Raw genomic sequence first — 16411 nt, 5'->3', positions numbered from 1 at the left:
ATTATTTTTTTTTAAAGTATCGTTTGCAACCATTGGTCCTGACAGCAAATCTTTCTGAATTTCTGAGCTAATAATGCTATTTCAATGCAGATATTAAGATGGACAGACAGTAATCTTAAAAAAAAAAAAAATGAGATGGCTGTTTTTACAGTAAAGTTTCTCTGTGCCTGCTGCTTTTCTTTAAAGTCTATAATGGATTTGTACAAATCTAGAAATAAATTGCCTCCCTTATTTTGCAACAAGGACAAATAATCAACCACAAAGTGTTTAAAATGTCGTACAGACAGACATGGAGATGATTGCTTCCTCATTCAGCTTCTGGTTTTCTCAACTTTTATGAGACATGAAAGCTACTTTTCATCTCTTGTTCTGATCTAATGTTTATTTATTTTTTTTGCTTTTTAGAATAAAGAACCCTCTCTTACTCAGCAAGCAACAAGCCAAGCTGCCTGTGGTCTCTGATGTCATAAATAGAAAGCTGAAAGGCAGAATTTCATTTAGCAGCTCTTGGTTGAAAATGGATTAGAGTGTAACGCATATAAGACAGAGTGCATATAAATGCTTGTTTCTTCACTGGTTTTATCTTGACCTTCATTTATGTTCAAGGAGGCCCCACTTTATGTCTCAAAGGTGTTTTTTGTTGTTTTTGGTCTATTTTACTTTACACCTGCAAACAGACACTGCTTTGGGAAAATGAATGTGTGTAATTGACGCTCCCATAGGGTGCTGAAAATGTTCTGGCAGATCGAACAAAAGCCAGATTGGAGTGAACTCCTCACACCTACCCAAACATGCAGCCTTTGCTCTAGTTTCAGAACATGACGCAACCCAGAGTAACGCAGACAGTAGCATTTTCCCAAGCTCGCTCAACTCATAGGAGTAACAGTCGTTTAGCTGTCTGGAAGTGGGATTGCATTTTCTTGCGATATGCTGATTAATGATGCATCATGTCATTTCACATCTCATAAGAACTGCAGAGAGAGATTCTCATTATTGCATGGCAGTTTGATCTATTGCTCAAAGTACAATACTTTGTTCTGATACTATTCTGAGTTGGGATATGCACAATTTCTGAATAGAAACAAGAGAAAACATCTGTCAGAAAAAGGATGCCTATGGCTTTAAAAGAAGTCGGTTTATATTATGACGTTAACATTTGATTAGAAACAAAGTCTGGATACAAAAACCTGTAGCAAACTACCTCTTTGTTTCCCTTCCTATGATTTACATTGTCACTAACAGAATCAGTATCTATCCAAGCTATTGCTGTTGACACAAGGTGTTCTTGGGTTTAACCACATACTATATTTTTATTATTTAATGCTTTATTGCAATGAGTGTATAGGTCTTATGTTGTGTCAGAAGTCTCCTGAAAAAGACATTTAGCACCTGTTATTAGTTCAGATGTAGTATTAAGGATTTGATAGTTAGCTGAACACACCTAATTCTTAACACACCTAATTTAGAGAATTTACTCTATCTTTATTTACTCACTGCTTTATATTGGGAGGATTTAAGGTATCTTAAGTGATAGTTTATTTAAAAAAACAAAAGATGCTTTGAGATAATCAGTGCCACAATGAGTAATAATAAACAAAAAGTTGTGTGTTGAGCAGTTCACTGATCAGCGTCTTGTGTCTCTTTTATTTATGGCTGATTAGCTTAATGAGATAGGTAATTATGGCTGAAGCTTAGACAAACAGCACCGCACTGTTTGGCTTGATAGTGAGAACTCATTTCATCCTGGTCTAGACAGCAAAACTGACAAATTCTTGTGATGCTAATGTAATCAACTTTTCACTCTCTGGCTTTTATTTTACTATGAGCTAGTGGCAGAGCTGCACTGCATTAGGAGTAGTTTTATTCATTTAAACTCCTCTGATGTGTGGTAAGTTCTTCAGTAGATGGTTCAATCAACAGTAAGTATCCATTACTATGAACTTCCAGACATGTGAATGTTAATTTCCTGGAAAGCATATATCGCAATGTTAAAAAAATGTACTTGTTTTTACAAGAAAAACTAAATTCTGTAACTAGTTTCCTGGAAGACTCCTAGAATTGGAGATTTTATTTCCCTTAAAAAATGGAAAGCTCGTCAGGCATTATCTCTTACATGTAGTCAGATAATCATAATCAAAATCAGTGCACCAATCACTTATTGAAAAGTTGTCTTTCAACAGTTTAATGCCTTCGGAACAATCACCAGCTCTTTTGATGTCTTACAGGCAGGTTTCCATGCCAACCACAGAACAGGGACTGTCCTGATTATGGTGTTCAAAGACATTTGTACAAATTCAGACTGAAGACTTGAAGATCCATGGTGCTGGTATTATTGGACCTCAGTTTGGTGTTTGGTACTGTTGAACAGTTGATATTATTAGTATCTCAAAAACTGGGTTGATCTTCCTGGTACCGCACTGGACTGGTTTAAATATTAACTGAACGACAGGAACTGTTATGTGTCAGTAGGGAACTTTAAATCAGAGACCAAAAAAAATCACATGCAGGGTTCTTCAGGACTCCATTCTGGTGCCCTTCTTATTCAACATCTACATGCTCCCCGTAGTTCAGATTGCCGCCGACAACAAAATAAAGTTACAAAATAAACAAAATAAGTTACCATAACTTTGCAGACGACACACAGCTTTACATCACAATGTCACCAGGTGACTATGAACCCATCAGTCTGTTGGCAAGATGCTAAGAACAGATAAATGCCCCATAATATTCTCCAACTGAATAAAAACACAACTGAGCTAATGGTCTTCGGACCAAAGGAGGTGAGATCCAGAATTAGCTCACAGCACTATTACAGCGAGAAACCATTGATTATGGCCCAAATCTTGTTGTCATGATAGACTCAGTCCTGAACTTTCAGAGGAACATAAAGACAATTAATAAGTCAACCTTTTATCACCTGGAGAACATCTCCAGGATTAAAGGACTATTGTCAAAGCAGGATCTAGTAGAAATGGTTATTGCAACAGTGTCGTCATAGGTTTGCCTAAAAAGTCCATCAGACATTAGCACCTCAACACATAACAGATTTGTTGTCAGTGTATCAACCTCCTAGACCACTAAGGTCTTCTAGTCCAAGCCTACTCTGTACATCCAGAACTAGAAACAAACATGGAGAAGCAGCATTTAATTTTCATCTGGAACAAACTTAAAGAAGACCAATAAAGTGCAGAAAGCCATTTGGTTATAATTCCCTTTTATTGTTAAACAGTTAACTGAGGTATTGTTAGTTGAAAGTGTCGTCCAACTGTTATATTTGTTTTAATATTTATCAACATCTCTATTTGCTTTTCTTATTCTTCTATTTTATTGTTTATCTAATGCTTATACTTTCCTTGCCTCACTTAGACAACATGCCACCTGTGCAAAAGGTCCAGTCAGGATATTTCCTAAATATTCTGCCATCCACTATTAGTGGTATTATTAAAACACATTAATATTGCCAACAACATCATTGTAGAAGTCCCAATGGAGGGCAAAAACAATAATATTAACATGGTATCAACATCTTGTTAGGTTACCTGAGTATCTGCAGTCAGATGCTACAGAAAGAAGGGGTTTTCCATGGCTGAGTAGCTGCCTCCAAGCCATATATCATCAAATGCAGTGGGAAGCATCCGATGGAGTTGTATAATGCACATTGCTAATGGAAATTAGAACAATCAAGGCACATTCACTCGAGTGAAAGATAACACTTCTTTATCTGGCACACCGACGGGTTAGTCGAAAAATGATCTGACTATATTGAGCCCTGTGTGAAGTTTTTTTGGAGAATGGGGCCTTTTTCTGGATTGGCTTTTCAGGAGCAGTGCTTGGACCTTCATTTCCAGGAAAAGAAACTCTAAATGCACCAGCATAACAACAGATCTTGGGCAACTACATGTTCCCACCTTTGTGGAAAGAGTTTAGACAAAACAAATACATAAAAAGTCCAATGAACACATTCCATAAAAAATCCCATAAGCCTTGTGGAAAAAACTGCCCAGTAGAGATGAAACTGTTATAGCTGCAAGGCTGAGAGAACATAATATTGAACCATATGGATTTTTGGTGTGATCCATATGCAAGACAAGGCAGGTGTGACACTACTATTGACACCATAGTGTTTATGTAGGAAGGCTTCTTAATCCCATTGTAACACTTTTTGTCACATAAAGATAAACAAACAGTTTACAAAGAATCCTGCAACCTCTAAAGCATATTTCTGAATCAATTTATAGCAGCCCTGAATAATCACTGTCTGGCTTTTCATTAAATATTGTTGTTATATTGCAGTTCTCAATGAATGTCTTTCTGGTCTTATGAAACATTTTGAAAATGTTTCAGATTTATTTCAGCATTCTCCTGACTGATACCTTGGTGAAATATAATAATTTGATTGTTTATTTGTCTTCAAACTTGTGTTATACTAAAAGATTGCATCCTATTGCCCAAAAGCTAAGCTTGATTTCAGGTTTCTCTGACTCAATACTATTGTGTTAAACCCTGGTCCTCAGGGCCTACTGTCCACCATGTTTTAGGTGTTTCACTGCCTCCAAACATTTGACTTAAATAAATGGTTGATTAACCAGCTTCTGCAGCCTGTAATGGCTCTTGAGTAAAGAATTTATTTCAGGTGTGGTGGACCAGAGAGCCATCTAAGACATGCGGGATAGTGGGTTCACAGGACCAGGGCTAAAAACCTTCACTGTATCTTGTGAACTCAAGATGGCCTTACAGAATTGGTCACAATGAACATGAAAATAATATTTTAATCATTGCTATCTCCCCCTTTTTTACAGAACAAAGGCTAGCATTTCAGCAGGGGTTGCACAGTTATTAAGTTTATTCCTGGTTTAACTTGAAAACTATAACTAATCATATATGCTGCCTGAAAAAACTGTTTAAGAAAGTATGGTAAAATCCTGTGGGTCTGAAAGGGGCTTGACAGGTTGAAAGAGTTAGGTTAGACGGCACAGCTTTTTAAGCCAGAGTGTAAACATGCATGAGAAATGTAGTGATGGTGAGGAAAAAGTGGTTGTCTTTGCACTTCTGTGAATAATTAAATGCAAAGCAGAAAAAGATAACAACTCTGTCAGAGATGTAGTTTGTCCTGCATGCCCCTACACACACATCACAATGCATTTCATTCTTGACAAATGCAGTAATGCCTCCCAGGGGCTGTTAGTACTAACTCTTTTCAGTCCTCTGCACATCAGTAGTGCCACAAACAAACACAAATATGGACATGAATACCAAACACCAGACGGCCACCATCTATAAAAAAGGATTGGATTTCATCTTCGGGACCTCATTAATTCCTTATAGGTGCTCATATTGATTCCAAGGTGCCTCTGGTCCTGTTAATGCAGCTCAGCCTTGATGGGTTTGGATGCAGTCTGTGTCCCCAAACATGGCCATAACTTGTATGAAAGGGTTACATCTGAGTAAGATAAACACAGTAAATTATATAATAAGAAAAATTTGAATATATAAAGGGAATCTGAGAAATAGCTGTAAAAATATAACAATATATAAAAGCATAATATTAGAAATTTAATTTCATAATTTTCAAAAATGGTGTAATTAGATTGAGTCCCATCGATATGCCAGCAATTCAAAATAAATGTAATCTCGAGGCATTTTACGAGACAGATTGTGATACCAAGAACATATATAATATAATCAATGCAGAACAGTCCAGTTGCTGAAAAATTTAAAACACGAGGTTTTCAAACATGAGCGTCGGAGGCTAAAATCCTACATTTTTACTGGGAGTGTTTGTTGGAGATGGTTATTCTTCATAAATGTATCTGTAAGGATACAAAACTTCTATTTTCTGAGGTTAGAAGCAGAAAATTAAGTCCTCCAGGCTTTTAAGTCTCCAAGTCATGCATGGGGTCTTATGAACTAATTGTAGTCATCTGGCCCATAAATACCCTGAGCATCATTCTTATAATTACAGCAATGTATCCCAAACTGTTTAATAATATTAACAAGTAGAACTATATAGTTCAAACAAGATATGTACAAACACTTTGATGACATTATTTGACATATTTGGAATCCTCTGATACAACAAGTTAGCATCGTGCCTTACATACTATCAGGATATGTCTGAAGGTACAACATCTATCTGCTAAAAAACCAATGGCATGTATCCCATAGGTATCCCTGTTTTGGTGTAAAATGCATATCCACAAACAAATTAATCAAAATGTGTTGAATATACTGGCTAAATTTGGTCAGAGCCTAACATCACTGTGAAATAAGTCCTGTGCTGGCATTTTCTGAAAGGCCACACACAGAGAAAAAATCCATTATACAAAAACAAACATAAAAAGTCACATTATAGTTTGCAAATGCTCTCTGGGCGAAGAGTTATGTTAGATGTGATAGGTTAGATATATCCTGTGGTCTGAATTATTCAGAGAAAAAAAATCACCTTTTAAGGGGAGAAACAGGAAAGCATGAAACCCAGAGAACACTATACAAACTGTAAAGGGTTGTCGGCGTGTTGTCCGAGGGCCTGTATGAGGGACTGATATGCTGAACAAATTGGATGATGTGACAAGAAAAAAAATATACATCTCAAGAAAGGTTGTTGAGCTAAAATTGGTCTTAAAGATACAGAAGAGGATTTTAGTGAATTTTTAAAAAGACCCATCCTCTCCACTCCCATTTCTCCGCCCATTTCTCCTTGTGCACGCTCTGTTTAAAAGTTGCTGTTTGCATCGCTCATACAAACTTAATTTCAAAAAGAAGATCTGCAATTTGTCCACTATGTTAGACTCACCAACGGTAATTGAAAATGGGGACAATAATATTTTAACTTTATTGATCTGACATTGGAGTTACTTACCTCTGCGTTTAACCCATCCCCTTGGGGGGCATTGGGGTTAAGGTTCTAGCTCCTAGAGCCAGATTGGCAGTCTGTGGGAGTGGGGCTTGAACTCAGAACCTCAGGATTCCAAGCTCTTTGACCTAACCACTAGGCCGCCACTCCCGTACATAGGAAGGCCTAACGTAAACATATCCTGAAAGTGATTGACAATTAGGGGGGCCACTTATTTTGATGGTCCACCCGGAAAAAGAAAATCCTCCATTATACCTTTAAACTACAATGATACAAATTAAACTGTCACTTAGAACTTACAGGTAAAGCGCCTTCCAGTGGTTATGTTAGTGTTGTTTTAAGGTTGACATTAGTCACTGACCTATGAGAGCTGTGTCTGTGCTTTATTGGACACAAAAACCTGACTAAAACCTTATCGGAAACTTTACTGTGTAAATAATCACAGTTGATTAACAGAAATTTTGTCAATAACGTCTGACAGAGAAAAACGGGAAATACGGGTATGTTTTGGGACATCCTTGCAAAGTGTATGCGTATAATGTAAAGGGTTGTTTACAGAAACTTTCTATCTAATAAGTGATTGTTCCCCTTTGTGGCTGATTTTTGTATCAACACATCACATAGGTTATATTTTAACTAAGCTCTTTTCTCTTTCACTTATGCTAATAAGCACATAAATCCCTCTCAATAAATCACAACTAGAAGGTTTTTTCAAATTTGTTTGTGTGTGTACGAGAGTGTGACTCGGCATATGTGAAACGCAAGTGTGCACACATAAAGGCCAAATGCAAATATGCAAATGTTCATTAGAGGCAAATAAACCCAAAGATTACTCTTCAGTAATTAATTAGGCTGCTACAGGGAGATAGGCATAGGCAGTGTCATCATCTGAAAAAAATATGTATTTTTTTTGCTAGCAGCTTTGCAACCCGAGCCAGGGTATAAAGTGGTTTAGTTTTCTCCAGACATCTTCTGACCATTACCTTGTACACCAAAATGCCATTATCAGCAGTTCAGATGATGTTAAGAAGGAACATGTTGTTCTTTCTCCTGTAACTTTGCTACCAGGGTGAGAATGGACTGAGAGGAGTTATTTGTCATCATCAGTCTGAGTGGCATGCTGCCTCTCTCCAGGTCAAGCTTCCCTGTCTCAAACATTTTCATCTTTTTTCTCTATGTTCATATCTCCTAAACTTGTTCAGCTAACCCATCCTTTTGTTTTCATCTGTTTTATTTTATTTTTCTTAGGCAAACTCAGCAGGGATGTTCAATGACTGTTATTACAGTCATTAAAATGAAGTACAGATAAACATTTAAGTTTGATCCAGAGTCTCCCTTTTTTATTCTTTACAGGTTTGGAGAAGGTGGGCAGGGACTCCAGCTATGAACAAGAAGGGAAGGTTCAGTTTGTAATGGACGCTGTTTATGCAATGGCACATGCTCTGCATCGCATGCACCGGGAGCTCTGCTATGGGTATCCAGGCCTCTGTCCGCGCATGGCTAATAGCATTGATGGGAAAGAACTGCTCAGCCACATCCGTGCAGTCAAATTCAATGGTAAGTTTGGCTCTTGTTTCTCGATTCCACTTCTTAGCTACAATTCTTCACAGGCTCCTTGTCTGCACACATACTGTCAAACACAATGATATATACATCCTGCATTGGAAGGCATCATATAAAAAAAATTCAGAAGATAATCTTGATTACGACTAAGCATTTGCAAGTCTATATAGTCTTTCAAAACTAGCAAAACAAATGTGAAATGCTTAAAAACGGAAAAAAATAGTGGGCGTATGAAGGATGGATTAGTTAATTTTTCCAATATCTAGATATTCATGCCAAATAGGTTTAACAATACACTGCATTTTGTTTCCAAGTTCGACAAGTTCGCTTCCCATCCAGGAAGTTTTCTCACCTCAAAATGTCAGGAATAGCGTTAAATTCGAGTTTTTATACAGTAGACCATCAAAGCCTAGTTTTTGTTTAGAAAACATGCAAATTAAAAAGGATGAACGGGTCCACCCCTTTGAAATGGGGGTCTTGTGGCTTCTTTTGTTAGCCTGCAATGCCCCATTACATTCTAAGTCTCTGAAAGGTCGTTAAAGGAGAATTGTTGGCCTAGTTGAATAGGCGAGGTCTTCTGCTCCCCAGTAAAGGATTTGGGGTTGTGATGATAGCAGGAAGGGATAAACTCAATTGCTGCATTGTAGGTTTTTGAAAGCTGAAATCTGAGTCCACTCCCTCTGTTTAGGGTTTTTCTTTCTTAGCATAGATGGCTTCCTTCACACCCCTCTCAAACCACCTATTTTCTCTGTGTCTGTGGAGAGGTTGTTTGGTTTCTCCAATACCGGAGAAACCAAACAACCTCTCGACAGACGTATGGCCCAACACAGATGAGCGACCTCTTCTGTACAAGACTCTGCAATACATCTACACCTTGTGGACAACTGACATTCTTTTGAGGACCAGAATGTTCACATTTTGGACAAAGAAAATAGGTGGTATGAGAGGGGCATGAAGGACGCCATTTATATGCGGTTAAGGGTCTTGCTCAGGGACCCAGAGTGGCAGTATGCGGTAGTGGGGCTTGAACTCATTAGTTCTGGATTCCAAGCGCAATGCCCTAACCACTAGGCCGTAACTCCCTTGGTCATGGTCATAAATGGTCATAAAAAGATTTAGAGCTATAAAAGTGACTCTGAAACACTTTTGGGCTTTTGATTATATCAGAAATATACTCTAAAAAAAAATTATCTTCCCTTGATGATTTTATAGAAATGGATTAATCCTTTCCAATGTAAGAGATCTGTACCTCTCATGTCTCTTAACGCTTTGTGTATTTTGACCAGAAATATTTAGCGTTTACCTTCTTATTGTACTTTAACACCACAATCCTATCTTTGTTGCCTAATCTACACATACAAAAGTCAAAATGGCTTACTGTTGAAATTTACTTGACTTGTTTTTCTTGACCTCATTCCTGCTATTTCAGCTTATAATGTATGATTCTCTCTTTTGCTCTGTTTCTCTCTGGACTATTGACTGATTTTAAGTAGATGAAAAACATTTGCTCATTTCCAAGTAGTATTAGACTCCTCCTTTGAATATGCTATTATTAATCTCTTTTTCCCTTGATGCACCTGTACCTCCTTTTCATTTTCCATGTTCCTTTACTCGGCACTGCTTGGAATACATAAAATATGTTAAGATGAAGAGCAAGGAAGCTTGCAGAAAAGGTTGTTGTATCATGTGGATTACAGGAAGGCTCTTCTGATTTAGAGGCAAGATTAAGACTGCAGGAATATATCTGTGTGGGACTGTACGTGTGCCTGTTTATTCGTATCGGAGTTATCTGCCTGTCAGAAACTGATTCACCAGCAGAAACTGGACGCTCTTTCACACTCCAGCAGCAGCTTTATGTTTAGGTGTGTTTCTCTTTTATTGCTGCCCCAGAGGCAAGAGAAATCATCCCATAAACACAAGGTCAGAAACTTAATACCCAGGTGAATCTCTGAACTTCTCTCAATCACTAAAAGCTTTAAGCCCACAATTTTTTTTTGAGAGTGATCCAAGGAGGTACCTGGTAGATTAGACTGTACTCAAATAATTTGGGAATAGAAGTGTGATTGTGCCTTCTGATTAAAGGCCCTGACTAAGCTGACCAACTAGAGGGAGTTTTTGGGTAAGTGGAATAAAAATACAATCACTGGAAACAGTAAGTGCACCCTTGCTGATTCCTTAGGATTTTAGACTGACATTGCTTCCTATAGGTAAGCTGCAGCCATTTATTGTTGATTAAATAGAGTTGATTAACTTATTTTGTTGCTTGTATAAGGACATTTGGCATTACACAGGTCTGCAGTCTTCAGGTGTGCAGTATATTAACGGTTAAGAAAGTGGGGCTGACTGTTAAAGTCTTTAACAGTCAGTTAAATATTGCTGTGTCACCGGTAGCTCCAAACAACCCCAAACAAACAAGATGCTATTATTTTTTATTTGTTAAATGTCAGAGGACTTTATGGGTGAGTAATTGATTTTAACCATGCTAGTAGGAACCAAAAGTGACTTCTGAATCTCTGAAATCTGTTGAAAACTCTCCAGTTTTGGATTCTGATTACGAGGACTCTCTTACTGAGCTGGGAAGAGTTTTTGCTTAGATTTTCACACCCTCTAGGTTGGGCTTCATCATCCTCATTGTTTGATAAGCCCGGCAATATGAGAAGAGGGAGTAGGCAGAAAGTAAGCGACTGTGTCGGACTGAGCGGAGGGAGAGGCAATGGGATCCAAGGAGTGAGGTGTTCAGCCCTGAACTAAATGCACAGTGATCATAGTGTTAGTCTACCCAATGATGCATTGAATTACCAAAACATTAGTTTATTGTCTATTTACCACTTGGAGCGTGTCTGCTTTGTATCAAAAATGGCTGTGTTTAAAATCTGTCCCCTAATTTGCTAGATGCACTACTGCAAATCATTTGTTCCTCTTCATCTAGAGAGCATTCACACCTGTATGACAATGCACATTGTTTCCCGAGGTATGACCATTGTTTTTCCATTCTCTGTGGCAGTATCCTCCTCTCCATCTGCCTTTCTTGTACTTTAGAAATATTCCTTTCAGAAACTTCTGCTTCTTTGCTAAATGCTAGATATCATTTGTGTAGATAAAAACTGATTAAACAATAATAATCAGGGAGAAAAACTGAGTAGGGATAAAAAAAACAAAAACAAACGTAGTATGAAAAACAAAAATTGGTACGACTAAGTATTAGTGTTTAACAGCTTGGCCTTATGGGAGCTGCTACTAGACTGCTGATAAATTTTTGTCATTCTACGTCACTCATCCAAGCGGTCCCGGTAAATGCTAGAAACATTTTTTCAGTGGTCCAAACTTAAGATCAGCACATATTTGCTTTCAACTGATGGTAGCTGCAAACCACTCTCAATTCATATTGAAGCAATGAAGGAATGAAAAAAAAACTTTAACTATGATCGGAAAAAAACAACTGATTAATCTGAGAAGGTTATCTGACCATTTGCAAACAATTTAACTCCAATATTCTTTAGAAAAAGACCATTTACAATTCCATAACATTCATTACTCTTAGTAAGTCCACATCCCTGATCAATTATAATGTTCTAAACAGTTCAGAATGTGTAGGGATCAAAGAAATGACACACTTCGAAGCCAAGTGTCACCATCTTAATGTTACTGATCATAAAAGAGCAGTTAAAAAAAGACAAATTTTTGGTTTGAAAGAAAGGCTCTCCTAGAAAATTGTTCTTTCTTAAAATACTGAGCATCTAATCAGAATCAGAAATAATTTAATAATCCCAGGGGGAAATTACTTTTGTTACACGCTCCAGTCACAGTTTATATATATATATATATATATATATATATATATATATATATATATATACACACACACACACACACACATATCAACTACACAATATAATAAAGGTAAAAAATAAGAATAAAAAGAGATAAAATATATACACAAGAATGGGCAAATATTTTAAACTCTGATTTATTACTGGTACAACAATCTCTACACAATGCATAAACATAATTTGTTTTTCTTTTCTCCTCCTTGACTGAATGACAAATATTATATTCAGTCACATGCTGTCTCAGTAAATAAAGCTCTCAGTAACTTTCTAATATATCTAAAAAACTACAACTAGGTTGACCTTCATTAGAAATGATCTCTTTTTTTTAACTTGAGAGTAAGGATGCGGATAATGTGCAATGTGTGTCATTAGGATGATGACTTGAATATAATTTTAAAATTGAAAATTTACATACAGTTTCCTGTAAACAAAGTCGAATCTGGTGCTTCACATTGAATGGACAACAAAATATTATCTAATTTGAAAATGATTTTAAATCTAAAGCAGTTTATTTTTTTAGAGAAAAGGGTCAAATAACTAATTAAATGTGTCTGTTTTTGTTTAACTAAAAGAGATAGCTAAAAAGTAGTTTCTTTATTGGTTTTGCCATTGAGTTGTTTTAAAATGTTATAATAATTTTAAACAAATCCTAGAAAAATTAAAGTAGTAAATGTCAATAACTATCTTTAAGTCATATAAAATGTCTTCATAGATAAAGCTGAAGTTTCTCTCGACTTTTGTCACTTCATCTTTTGGTCAGTCATATGACAGAGCAAAGGAAGAGGAAGGGTTTTTTTATAGAGTGACTATTTTTCACAAACTGCAGTTTGACTGAGCTAACTTGCAAAATCATGTCCAGTAGTTTTACATAGCTGAGTATGGTGTAAAGAAATCCCCTGTTGTTTGATCCTACAATATTAAAAGAATACAGTTGTTCTTGTCAAAATCTTTCTGGTAATCTGTTGAACTAACTGGACACTATTTTTCAGCCCTGATATATAGTTCTGAGCTTTAAGCTCGATACCTCCTGCTACAGTATCTACATTTGAATCTACATGTAGACATCATACAAGCCATCGTTACCAACCATCACTTGAAAAAAATAAAAAATACTTAAAATATGCTATATTGCTAAAATCTAACCTTGTTTAACTACCATTAACCCCTGTTGTTTCATTGTTTGCAAGATTAATGCTTATGGATGAAAATGAAATAAAAATTTGGAATAAAAATCATGGCTCTTAACATCTTTGCCTTATATAGAACCGATGCCAAGGATAATCAAGACAATATATGTAAAACCAAACTATATTTAAACCTCTAAGATAAATATAGTTTACTTTCAAGAGAAATTTAGATAGTTTACAGTATAAACAGTGTTACCACAGTTTTAGTTCAGCTGGTAAAAATCTGCAAATGCTGGAAAGTCAACTTTGAATGATTAACAATGACACTGCTACAGCTTTATGTACAATAATGGCAGCAGCTGGTCCAATAAGCTGTGCTTTTGTTCAGGATTTAGACACTGTTACCCAGTGCATACAGTATGTGCCATTTGCAGAATAGAGGTTAACATTGAGAAAAAAAGCATTTTAAAATAATTAGAAAGTTAAGACATGCAGCAACCAAAATAGACGTGTGCAGTAGGTGAATTAATTAAGTAAACAGCTGGTAAGTTCTCTCTTTGCACTTAAACTATAGTTTAGCTTTTTCACAAGTCTGTTGCTTCTCAGACTGATATTGTATTTTCAAGAGATGTTCATTTATTTGTATCTAATTAAAATGCATGTGTTCTTCACTGATGACCATAGACAGCAAAGCTAATGAAAAAAGAACAGCATAAAATCTGACCAAGAACTCATGAGGAAACAATAAAAATCCTCATGTCTTTTTGTGTGTCAAATGAAATAACCAGGCATACACATTTTCATTAAAGTAAATGTATAAATCCTGCCAAACTTAAACGACTGCAAATTGTAAATTTTAGTGCTGTTATCCTAATAAACTTAATAATCTATTCATTTTACCAGATGTTTGTCTCTCAGGGAATTTAAAAAATAGCCAATTACTCCTGGTAGTTGTATTAAGGTAAAAGTCAGTCAGGCAGATAATTACAGGTAATTATGGAAAAAAATCAATTGCCTCTTTACCAGGATCAAGAAAGCCATCGAATAATATTTAACCTCAGACATGATTTGAATTTGAATGTTGCTTTTAGATAATGTTTAGCTCACAACATGCTTGTTTTTTTTCAATACTTTAACTCTTCCAGATTTCTATGATCAAATCAGAAATTATGATATCAGGGGGAGCAATGGAGAGTTTCTGATTCTTCACATTGTTAGGTGCCAAAATACTTTAAGAGCAAATTGGCTACAAGTGAGAGCAAAGTAAGCATTTATGGAGTTGCTTTACAAAAGAAAAAAAAAACAATTGGCTGTAGGTTTGTTTAAATAACGTCTAAACTTCTCTCATTTCAGCAAATCCATTGTTTTTATATTTCATCTCTATTTTAATTTTTTTAAGGTAAAAATATATTTTTTATTCTTGATCAGTTCTGAATGATATTATAACGTCTACATTAAATGCCAGGGAAGAGAAAAGCTAAGCATTTATCTTTGATGCAGATGCATGTGTGTGTGTTTTTTAACTTTGAGAAACTGATTGTGTTCACTGCCAGATAATAAGTCCTGGGGAGACACAAGATGGACATTCCCAGCAGAAGCAGCTTGCAGTAATTAGAGGGGCTTGACTTTGAGACGACGATCTCTACACACTGCTAAACAACCTTGGGGATACACAAAAATGAGGAGTGATTGTAATTATATGGGGTAGGGGCGAACCGGCTGGGGATGACTAACTTCATCTGTTCGTTGTGACCTAAGGGAGAAAGTGAGAGGACAACAGAAGGAACTGGCTTAGACTTTATGAACTTCATCAGTTTAGTGTTTTGTGTTGGGAGAAAGTAGAAGATGCTCGATGGAGTACAGAAAACTGCTTGCGCAATGACTGGTTGGCCCCTAGTATATCATCCTTAACTCATACTCATGGGGCAACCCCCGAAAGGCCACAATGAGATTCTCCAGAACCATAAAACCAACCAGATCCTTACTGTACACTATTGCTTCCACCTTCCAACACAGTCCACTGGGTCAGCAGCTGCCCCGGGTGAAGCACTGCCTCCCCATCCAGTGGTGCTGGATGGTAAGCCACAATTGCCTAAAGGCCTACTAGTAGTCTTTCTCCATGGTCTCTCCAGACTCCTGGATTTTTGCTTATGCACACTGGAAAGCCAGTATGCTTTACCACACGGTACCTTCTTTCTGCCTCAGGAGTCCAAAAAGCCAGCCAGGCTTGGTAGGACTCTTTCAGCTTGACAGCATTCTTTAATGCTGATGCCCACCATGAATGGCATAACGATATAACAATATGTCATTATGCCCACCATGAATGGCATAACGATATAACTATAGACCCGTAAGCAATATTAACTGGGTGGGCCCCATATGAAGTACAACATGTGATAAAGGTTCACATATTGTACTTTAAAAATCATCCCTCGCCTCCGTAGACAACCTCCCCAAAACGTACCCCATACATACAGTACACACTTCATCATTCTTCACCTTCACTAGACATGGATATACTTTAGTATATTAGCACAACAAACCATCGGGCTACCTTGAGCTTCACAGCCCCCCTCCTCATCCACACTCTCCCCATTCATCTCCTGGTCGCAATCTTTACTCACTGTAGCAGCAACGTCCACCTCTCCCTCTTCAGTTCTTTGAAAGAACGTGTTTATTTTGGGAAGGTTTTTCCATTCTCTTCTTTCATTTTTCTTTTCTGGAATCCGCTTAACTACCTCTTTTTGGTATCCATTGTCGCTAAAATATTGTACCTAACGGTTATGGCTTTAATCTACGCTCTGGGTTACCCATAATTCCAAGCCGTAGAGTAAATAATAAAATACTCAAATACATGGTTCTTTTAAGATCGTTTTTTCTGCGGTTTGAAACACATGAGTGTATTTTTTACTAACTGTCTAATGAACTATACACAGTTATTTACATAGTAATTAAAAGTACCACTATCTGCTTTGCTATTAGTGGTGTGTTTAAATGGCTCACAATCATGTTGAAATCTGGCATGTGTTGCGGTATGA

The 16411-nt window shown here is 36.8% G+C and overlaps 1 protein-coding gene across 4 annotated transcripts in view; it reads left to right on the top strand.

Moving 5' to 3' along the window:
- The window catches only part of grm8a (glutamate receptor, metabotropic 8a), a 400661-nt gene that overhangs the window by 313442 nt on the left and 70808 nt on the right, over positions 1 to 16411 (top strand). For all 4 annotated transcript variants that reach the window (XM_038272284.1, XM_038272281.1, XM_038272283.1 and 1 more), the window contains one exon: positions 8207 to 8410. In XM_038272284.1, the coding sequence (XP_038128212.1) occupies positions 8207 to 8410 (204 nt within the window). The remainder of the gene's footprint in view (positions 1 to 8206; positions 8411 to 16411) is intronic.

This window comes from Cyprinodon tularosa, unplaced genomic scaffold (genome assembly GCF_016077235.1).
Source record: "Cyprinodon tularosa strain WSP-4 unplaced genomic scaffold, ASM1607723v1 ctg821, whole genome shotgun sequence".
NCBI lineage: Eukaryota > Metazoa > Chordata > Actinopteri > Cyprinodontiformes > Cyprinodontidae > Cyprinodon > Cyprinodon tularosa.
This window is presented reverse-complemented; position numbering and strand designations above follow the sequence as displayed.